The 10,060-nt window shown below is 28.2% G+C and overlaps 3 protein-coding genes across 3 annotated transcripts; 1 reads left to right on the top strand and 2 right to left on the bottom strand.

Annotated features, from left to right (window-relative positions):
- Positions 1–212: 212 nt before the first annotated feature.
- On the top strand, positions 213–3,174 carry LOC126549785 (uncharacterized). The gene is made up of 5 exons (XM_050200158.1): positions 213–444; positions 650–838; positions 1,138–1,287; positions 1,351–1,416; positions 3,119–3,174. Exons 1-5 carry the CDS (start codon positions 213–215, stop codon positions 3,172–3,174), a joined length of 693 nt encoding a protein of 230 aa, XP_050056115.1.
- Positions 2,443–4,684, bottom strand: LOC126549786 (E3 SUMO-protein ligase ZBED1-like). The gene is made up of 4 exons (XM_050200159.1): positions 4,311–4,684; positions 4,112–4,251; positions 3,790–4,047; positions 2,443–3,685 (listed from the first exon to the last, which is right to left on the bottom strand). The coding sequence occupies exons 1-4, from the start codon at positions 4,682–4,684 to the stop codon at positions 3,324–3,326; spliced, it is 1,134 nt and encodes a 377-aa protein (XP_050056116.1). The 3' UTR covers positions 2,443–3,323.
- Positions 4,685–7,171: 2,487 nt separating this feature from the next.
- Positions 7,172–8,222, bottom strand: LOC126549984 (uncharacterized). Its single transcript, XM_050200638.1, has 3 exons — positions 7,870–8,222; positions 7,615–7,774; positions 7,172–7,521 (listed from the first exon to the last, which is right to left on the bottom strand). Exons 1-3 carry the CDS (start codon positions 7,958–7,960, stop codon positions 7,443–7,445), a joined length of 330 nt encoding a protein of 109 aa, XP_050056595.1. The 5' UTR covers positions 7,961–8,222; the 3' UTR covers positions 7,172–7,442.
- Between the last annotated feature and the right edge of the window lie 1,838 nt (positions 8,223–10,060).

Genomic DNA, 10,060 nt, shown 5'->3' on the forward strand with positions numbered 1-10,060 from the left:
TACTTGCTATAAATTACTACTTATTCTATTAAAAATTAGTGTTAAGTCAATAATGTTTTACAATATATGTATATTAATACCTTATATTGTTAAATATTTGTTTATTTTTTTGTTCTTTAATTAAATTTTTGTGTTATATAAATGTTAAATTTACGTTTTCAGTTTTATAATTTTTAATTGATCTGACAAATTGTCAAAAAATTATTAAAAATATGGATTATAAGAAAGATGTAACACATTTCATAATTAAATTTATAGAAAACAACAAATATGGTAAAACAAATATTGACCTAGTACCAATATCGTGGTCCTATTATGTGGAAGGCAAATTGTATTGCAAATATCCGACAAAAAAAGATTACCATAAAATAGATAAAATGAGCAAAGTTTCATCTATTTATGGGTCTTTGTGTAAAGGTTATGAAGTGAATGTGATTAAAGAAGTTCTTGAGTATTAAATTTTGATTTTAATTTTAGATTCTGAACGGAGTTGTATCAATGTATTGATTTTACTATGAAGTGATTTTTTTTTTGTCTGGGGACAAGATTTGGAGCAGTAATAGTGCTGCAATCTTAAAAATCAAGGGTGGTTATGTATGATATAAGCACATATTTTCTCATTAATAGTTTTATCTCCAATATGGTATTTTAGGAAATTACAATCAGGGTCTTAGAAGAATGAACAGGGCATTCTCAGACACATTAGTTCACAGCAGCAATGTCGATGACCAATATAGCAGTCAAGAAGAAGACGACCCAATTAATCAAAATGGAGTTGAGCTAAAAAATTATCTAAAAGATATACCCCCTTTTAATGCTGCAGAAGAAAAAATAAATGGTAATTGGCCTTCATGTATAAACATAAATAAAGAATAATTGTACTGAATTTATATTTCAAAACCCATGTCTAAAATAGATAACGGTAGTGTGCAGTCTGGGATGTCAACATCATTCGATTCATTTTCAATGACTTCCAAGCAAAAAAAAACCTAAGAACAAGTCCTTGAGAAGCATTGCTTTTTCTAGAAAAAATAACGATGCCATAGTTGTAGAGGACAGTGATATAAATGGTAATTAATTTTATTTATAATATAATAACCTAATGAATTTATAGTTAAATAATTATATTTAAAATAGATGATGATGTGCAGTCTGAGATGTCAACATCATCCGAGGCATTTTCAATGACTTCCAAGCAAAAAAACCCTAAGAACAAGTCCTTGAGAAGCATTGCTTTTTCTAGTGTAAAAAATGTTGCCACAGTTGCAGGACAAAAAGAAAGAAAAGGTAATTAATTTAAATTGTATATCACCTAATGAATTGATAATTCAATAATTACATTTAAAATAGATGATGATGTGCAGTCTGAGATGTCAACATCATCCGATTCATTTTCAATGGAGAGTGATATAAACGGTAATTTTTTTTATTTATTTGCAAATCTTTTGAATATGTGCGATTTCTTTGGATATCAATATATTTGAATTTATGTCTATCTAACAGATAATGATAGTAAGATACAGTTCAGATTACATGATATCACCCGTGATATAATTTTAAATTTATATGACGTGGTAACATAAATAACTTCATAATATCATATTATTTTAATTTAAATTATAACGTTTTGGGATACAAAAAAAGCTGGTCAAGTATTTATAATTTTGTCTTGTTGTTGACATTATATTTACCCATTATACTCGTAGATCCACAAATATAACAAATATAACGCGAGGACCCGAAATAATGAAATTACCCGCATTGTGTTCAGTATTATTTCTAAATATATACATTATGATTAGTTATTGAAATATTATTTTATATTATAATACTTTGATTATTAATTATTATACGTCAAGTCATCGTGAGTGTCAGTTCCTCGGTTGTCAGAAAAAGAACATTGTTATAAATTGTTGATAATCACCTCTTGGTAAGTATTTATTTTTAATTAAATGTTCACAATCTATACTAATAAAATATGTAATATTGTTAGATAAGTATTAGACCTCTACCTACTACTACTATTTAGTAGTGATGGGCGGTACTGAATAATTTGTACTACCTATCGATTATTATTCGATTATTTATATAGACTATCGAATAATTATTCTAATAATATTTTGCATGACCGAATAATTAAAACTTTCGAATAATTATTCGAATAATATTTAGCATGACCGAATAATCAAAACTATCGAATAATTATTCGAATAATCGGTGTAAGGACGTTGTATCGATAATTTTACTCGTATCGAATCGACAGACTAATATCGATACTTGCAAATTATCAAAAGAAAGTATCGATATTACTCATATCGATACACAACCTAAGTCGACTAACCTAATGTGCTAATGTGTAGGGATAACAAAATATCGATACACCATAGAGTAAAGAATATATATCGGATCAGAAAATTCGGCAATAAGCCAGCTTTCAGTAAGTTCATCTGGCTCTTCATTCTTCTGTTTTCGTTCTCGTCGAGTGTAGACCATTGTAGTTCGTACCTCCGAGTCCGACATTTTGCTATTTCGCTTTTCGCATATTATACTAAAAATGCAAAATTATGAGGTGCTAGGAAAAGTCCTAGAATATTCTAAATGTGGTTGGCCTAAGTCAATTAATGAGGATGGTGAGCAATAATACTGAGACTAAAACAAAAAGGGGTAGGGTAATTAAAAAACCAAAAACATTTCTATACTATAATAATTTTGTTTATTTACTATTAATTTATTATTTTGTTCTATTTAAGAAATTGTGTTATAACTTATAATGTAATATAGTAATTTTGTTTTGTATACTGTTAATATCTTGTTATTTTATTATCTTGTTTTGTTAAATTTCCTGAAAAACAACAGATTAATAATCAAACAAAGTATGATTTCATAAACTATTTTGTTATTTAATACAAGGCTGGGCATTAACGAGTTAATAAGTTAAAGTTAAGTTACTTTTATTTTCTAATTAACTTGTAACTTTCGTAAGTTAAAAAAAATAGAGGTAACTTTTAACTTAATTTAACTTGCCCAGCCTTGATTTAATAAGATATGAAGTTTCTTTGAATTGAATTGTATAACGCATATCTCCAGAGTACATTCAGTTAATGTGTCTCCAAACCAGTTGGATACTTGGATAAGGTGGTTGACATTTCTCTAAACTCCAAACCAGTTGGATAAGTTGGTTGATATGTCTCCAAACCAGTTGGAAATCTGAAAATAATAATACAAAAAATATATCAATTTAAAATATTTTATTAAATTATAACTTTTATTTTAATAATTTTATGGATAGTTATATTTTTAAAAGTTTAAAGAAAAATTAAAAACTACATATTTTTATGTAAAAAAATTAGAGTGTCTAGATTATCTGGCAATAGTCTATTTCTTCTAGCACTCATTATTTGTCCTGTTTTGGAGAAGATTCTTTCGGAAGGAACAGATGTCGCTGGAATCATGGTATACTTTAATGCAATTTCGCTCAGAGGATGCAATACAGATTTATGGTTAAGCCACCATTCGGCCACATTACAATTTAAATTTTGATAAGGCATGTTTAAATATTGTCTCATCAAACTCATAGCACTGCTAGTTGATGTTGTTTGACCCTGCACGTTATTAACTCTACTCTGTAAAAAGTTCCAAAGATTTTCAGAGTCTTCCTCAATTTGGTCTGTAGAAACTTCACGTTCTAAAATTAAAATAAGTATGATGTAAATGAAAAATTTAATAGAACAGTAATGGTCATTGGTCACTTATATTTATTAAGTATTTACATATCAATTAAATATTTACCAGTATCTTCTAATGTATTATTTGTCATACTTGCTACTTCCGAAACAATACTTTTCTCGACATCAGAAGCATTTTCCTCAACTGCAAAAGCAGCTTTTTTGCATCTTGGGTCTAAGAGAGTGGCACGAGAAAAATATGGAGTTAGGGATTGTTTTTCAATCCCTTCAAAACGCCTATTTATTTGTAATGTTAAATTTGATTTTATAAATCTTCCAAGATATGTTTTTGGAATTTTAGAATTTAATGAAGTTTGCAATCCTAAATATAAAATAATGAATACAGTATAAATTAAATCTAACTTTTAAAGTAAATAATTAATTACCTCGTAATAATGGTACAACTTTTGATATTGTAGGATACTGTTCAGCAGACAACTCTATTGTTAAGCTGTTAAATGGTCGCAATAGGGGTACTATATCTTCAATAATGACCCATTCTTCAGGTGTAAGGTTTGAAGGAGCCCTTTAACTGATATCATTGTCACTGTGAGGGGCTCTTTTAATTTTACTAATCTTTCCAACATTATTAGTGTGCTGTTCCATCGTGTACGAACATCTTGTTTGAGTTTCAAGAGCTGAGTGAATCCTAGTTGCCTTTGTTTTTCCGCCAAAATCCTATTCCCCACTTCACTTCGTTTAAAAAAACCCACAATAACACGACATTTCTTTAAAATTAATTTAATTTTCACCGAATCGAGTTCATTTGATTCATCTCCAACTGAATCGTCTTCGTTGAGGTATATGGCTTTTTGGACTACAAGATTAAGTTTTTGAGCAGTACAAGGAATATGTTGTATGTTCATTAATCTTATAGCCGACTTGATATTAGCCCCACTATCAGAAACAATGGCCATTACTTTATTTAATATTCCCCATCTATTTAACTCACTGGTCATTATTTCTTCCAAATGAGTTGCTGTATGACTCTGATCTAGTTTTTTTGTACAAAGAACAACTATTTTCAGTTGGCTTTGGCCTTTTGGAAAAAAATGAGCTGTTATAGTTAAAAACGAATCGGTGTTAATTGAAGTCCAAATATCAGTAGTAAGAGCTATAAAACTGGTATCATTTAAAAGAGTCTGAACCTTATTTCGAACATTTGAATATATACTAGGTATTATAGTTCGTCCAAGTGCCCTTCTGCTAGGAATTTGATACCTGAAATTAGTCGTAATCTTAGATTCTGAACGAAGTGATGAATGTATTGATTTTACAATGATGTGTGTTTTTTTTTGTGTCTGTGTACAGCATAACTAGTCGAAATAATGCTCCAATTTCAAACTATGGGGGTGGTTTCCGATGTAAAAGTGAATATCCTTGGTGCATTATAGAGGTAAAAAGTTAACATTTTCCAACAGTTTTCAAAAAAATCGAGAAAAACAAAAAAAAAATGACGGAAAAACGGCAATTTTTACGCAAAACCAGTTTTCGACCAAATCGATTTTTTTTATGGTTGTAATTCAAAAACTAATCACTGAAAATACTTGAAATTTTCACCAAATGTTAATGTCAGTGGTATCTGTATATAGTTAAATTTTCAAAAAATTTTGACTTTTTTTGAGTTATTTATAGACCACTGAAATTTTCGATTTTTTTGAGAAATTTTTTTTTAAAGTGTCGATAAAAAATTTTTGGATGACCAAAAAATATTTGAAAATTTAATACAAGGTTCCTTATGAGTTGTTTTTAATGTAGCTAAAAAAAATTAAAAATCGTTAGACACAATTTTTTTTTATAAGCGATTTTAGTTCAAATTTTTACGAAATCTGTCGAAAACGCGAAAATTTGCAAGTAATTTTGAAGTTGAAAAACCATAAAATTTTTTTCTTTTATAACTAAGTTTTGAAAATTTGGTACAAGGTTCTCCATACATTTTTCTTCAAATATCTGTAAAAAAAACTCTACCGGATTCAGACAAAAAATTTTTATGAGTGTTTGAAATTTAAATTTTTACAAAAACCGCGTTAAATAACAGTTTAGCCTCAAACGATTTTTGATATTTGTTATAATTCAAAAAGTATAAGTTGTAGATACTTGAAAATTTTACCAGTTATTTAGATTGGCATTTTATTTACTTGATTTAATTTTCAAAATACTTTGACTTTTTTTGAGCTATTTATAGACAACTGAAATTTTCAATTTTTCTGAAAATTGTTTTTTTATGTGTCGATAAAATCTTTTTGGCCCTATCAAAATACTTGAAAATTTAATACAAAGTTCCTCATAAGTTATTATTATAGTGATTAAAAAATTATAAGAATATATAGGCACAATTTTTTTTTATTAGCATTTGAAGTTCAAGTATTGACCAAAATTCGTCAAAACTATGAATACTTGCAAATTATTTTGTAGGTATATTTCATAAAAATTTTTGTATAAGTAGCTAAGAGTTGAAAATTTAACACAAGGTTTTTCATAAGTTTAGCTTACAATTGTTATAAAAGAACTTAAATTTTGTTGTATTCAGGAAATTAAAACATAAACCACCTTTTTCACCAACCACTAGAAATTATATCCTAGGCTGACAAATCATCTTCGTTCAGAATCGTTTTTCGTATACAATGATAACTATTCATTGGATTCAAATTTAACACTCCTATAATATATAATAATGATCCATACGGCACCTAATGTACAGCAGAGCGGTACTCACTTGCCCGCTTTTTTTTTTTATATTTGTTTTGTTGTTTTATTTATTAAAATTTTTTTTGTATTTTTTGACTGTTTATGTATATTATGTATAATGTTTAGTAAATAAGTTAAATAAAAAAAATGTATGTACATATCTACTTCATGGTTTTTACTAACTATTTAATGTTTTACTTATGAAAGGTTTCTTTAATTGTATTACAATTGAAATACAAAATATTTTATTCATTTATATTTACCTAGAGTCCAATAGTTTAACCATATTTCTAAAGCCTTCATTTTCCACAATGGATAAGGGTTGCAAGTCCTCAGCTATCATTCTAACAATCGCTTCATAAAATACTTTAATTTGCAATTCTGATGGTGCTCCAAATCTAGAACAACACTTATTAAGTAATAAATAGTTCAGATGTAAAAATGTAATTATAACATATTATTATAAATAAAAATTATCTAGTCATAAGTATGGAAAGTAGAAAATACTATTGCTTATGTTTTATAAGTAATAACTAGATCAGTAGTTCTCAACCTTATCTTAACTGTATATTTAAAAATTATTCTATTACTATAAAAAGAAAAAAAAATCGTTTAAAACGTTGATATTAATATGAATATAATATGATTTTTATAAAATGATATCAAATTTAGGTAAAACTTATAGAGAGATGATATAAAATTATGAAATTTAAATAGTTAATGAAAATAAAATAATATAATAAAATAATTTTTAGAGCTATACATTTTTTTGAGGACATAATATTTAACTGCATATTTTTAAATGCATATAATATGATGATTTTTAAGTGCACGAAAATCCTTGCTCTAGTAATAACTATCATTCAAACCAGTTGAATTAATATTTTTTCTGATAACTAAAATATCAGTTATTTGATTTGGCAATTAGGTGCTAATAATTTTTTCAAAATAAAAATATTTAAAATATGATACTTTTTGTTGTAATATACTTTTACCCTATTTATATACTTAACCTAAAATTGTATTTAACTAAACAACATAACTCATGTTTCTGAAACCTTCCAGAGGTTGATGTATCCAAACCAGTTGGAAAAGTCCTCGCTGTAAACTAAAAAATAAACTCATTTAAGATTTATACTAATAAAATACACATTTATACCATTAGTCATAATAAAATGTAGTAACATTAATTGAGTTTTACCTATTTGACAATACAAGTTGTTTTTGTTTCTTTAAAGGTGGCTCAGATTCAGTTGTTGCCATTGTAGGCTCATTACAATTGTTGTTGGTACTAAAATAACTGACCGGTAGGTTGGGCGAAGTACTTTGTGGTTGGGAATGTTGGGATCCTATAGACGTTCCTGTAAAATATACAAATTAATTTAGTAAGAAATGTCCTACGCTAGTATAATAGTATATTTATTTATTTCTATAAATTAAATTGCATATAATTAACCTGGCTCGTCAATGCTCCCCTGTTCCTGGCTTTGTAGAAGCATATTATCACGGTCTAAAATGCCCATATGTTTTCTTTTTAAATGTTCCATCAAATTCGATGTTCCATTTGACCTTTTGTAAGTACTTTTACAAATTAAGCACTGCGCTTCATTTTGGTTATTTGTATCCTTCTTAAAATATTTCCACACCGTTGAACTATTTTTTTTTTTGCCACGACATAATTACTATTATTATTGTACTAATATAGTAATAGTACCTAATAGTAAACAAACAAAATTGAAAATAACAAGTGGCAAGTGACAAACTTAGAAACTGACAACCAAAAATTACTTGTTAAATATTATTTTATATCTTATATAATAAAGCGTGAACAATAGTTCGTTTCACTATGAAAAGAGTGCGCCTCGGTCGCCTTTTTTTTCTTCCATGGCCCGCCGCCGTCGTTATCGCGAAAACAGACGGTTCTCCAACTCCGCCGTCTCGATAACGCGTTTTTCTTAGGTTAGGTTCGATTATTACGCGGGTTTTCGATGATTTTATTATTTTTTCGATTTTTTTTTTTTTTTTTTTTTTTTTTTTTTATCGGCTGTTTGTTATATTATAATATGTTGTTGTATTTTCAACCCATTTTACGTAAATACCTATAGGTATGAGGGTTTCAACTTTCAAGTGTACGTTGCTTTGGGAAACGTTATATTAAATAGACAATTAATATAAGCTTTATTACACACGAATTATACGGAATTTTACAGGTATATATGATGGCATACTCTTCATTTTTTAATATAATATTTATTCACACACACACACACACATACATACATTTAAATTGATATGTTTCATTAATAAAAGCCCCTGAAAGAGTTAGGTACAGGTATAGTTAGGTAAGTCAAAGTTGTAATTGCAAATATTCTTAATCATACCTAAGAGTTTCTGTAGGAAATGTTTATGACACTTTTCTTATAGTATTTTATTATGCATGTCCTTTAAATTGACTATGATGTAATGTGTAATACGTTTTAATGTATACTGTAACAATTTCTCTGAATAAATTATATATATTATTATTTCCTATATTAAATATTGTTATATATTGTATTGTACAATTGATACCTATTTGATTTGTTTTAATGTTTTGCCTAATATATTGGACTATTATAATAGATACAACACACTGACACTGTACATATGGATAAGAAACAAGAGTTTATAGTGTTTATACAGTTGCAACGTGCTCTGGTAGTTACAATATATAAATTACCACATTCCACATTTCACAGCCAACAATAACCTAAACACTGGGGGTGCAACAAACACTTTTATAAATACGATAAGGGTAAAACAAATAAGATACTAAAAGGTTCTAAAAGTGCGCAGGTGATCAAATACAGATTTTCTTAATATATTAACAATCGTCAACGGCGGCGGAGCGGCGTGAGAACGCTGGCCACATCGACAATATTTGCATTGTAACAAGTTATATTATATGGCGGCATCGTTCAGGGTCAAAGACAGATCATCGCACGTATGCTTGTCACCCGGTAGAATATTATAGATATACAATTACCACCCGATAGAATAATATAGATATCTAATTGACTTACACTGTCACGCGGATGACGCAAAGCGTGGGAAGAAGCGGATGCAGGTGGCACTGACCATCAGGGACCTGAAGGTACCGCGGGAGTCCCTGGATTATATATAAGGGGGCCCAGAAAAGGCACATTTCAGACGTGATCCACCAGAGTTAGAACGAGCACCTTCACGTCACCCAGATCAATAGTTTTGTCATTTGGACATAGAATATTTTTCAGAAGTTCAATTAATTGGACTTAGAATAATTTTTAAATAAAAACACTTAGAATAATTTCGAGAGTTTTCATTATTTCAAAACAACCTTTCGACATCAATTCAACTGATTGTACGTGGCACGTTACACAGTGTATAGTTATGATTATGATTATAAGTGTGACATTTCAATACATACACTGGTATGAGGTATACCAATATATATATATATACTTATATTACTGTGTGTGTATACTTAAGCAGAATTGTTATGACTGAATATAATATGTTGGATAGACATTGGACATGTTATTATAGTAACTTAATATGGTAAATATGAATTTATTAAATGTATTTTGTTATTTATTCTTATTAATATTTAATTTATTTACAAAAATTCT

Source organism: Aphis gossypii, chromosome 2 (genome assembly GCF_020184175.1).
Source record: "Aphis gossypii isolate Hap1 chromosome 2, ASM2018417v2, whole genome shotgun sequence".
Lineage (NCBI taxonomy): Eukaryota > Metazoa > Arthropoda > Insecta > Hemiptera > Aphididae > Aphis > Aphis gossypii.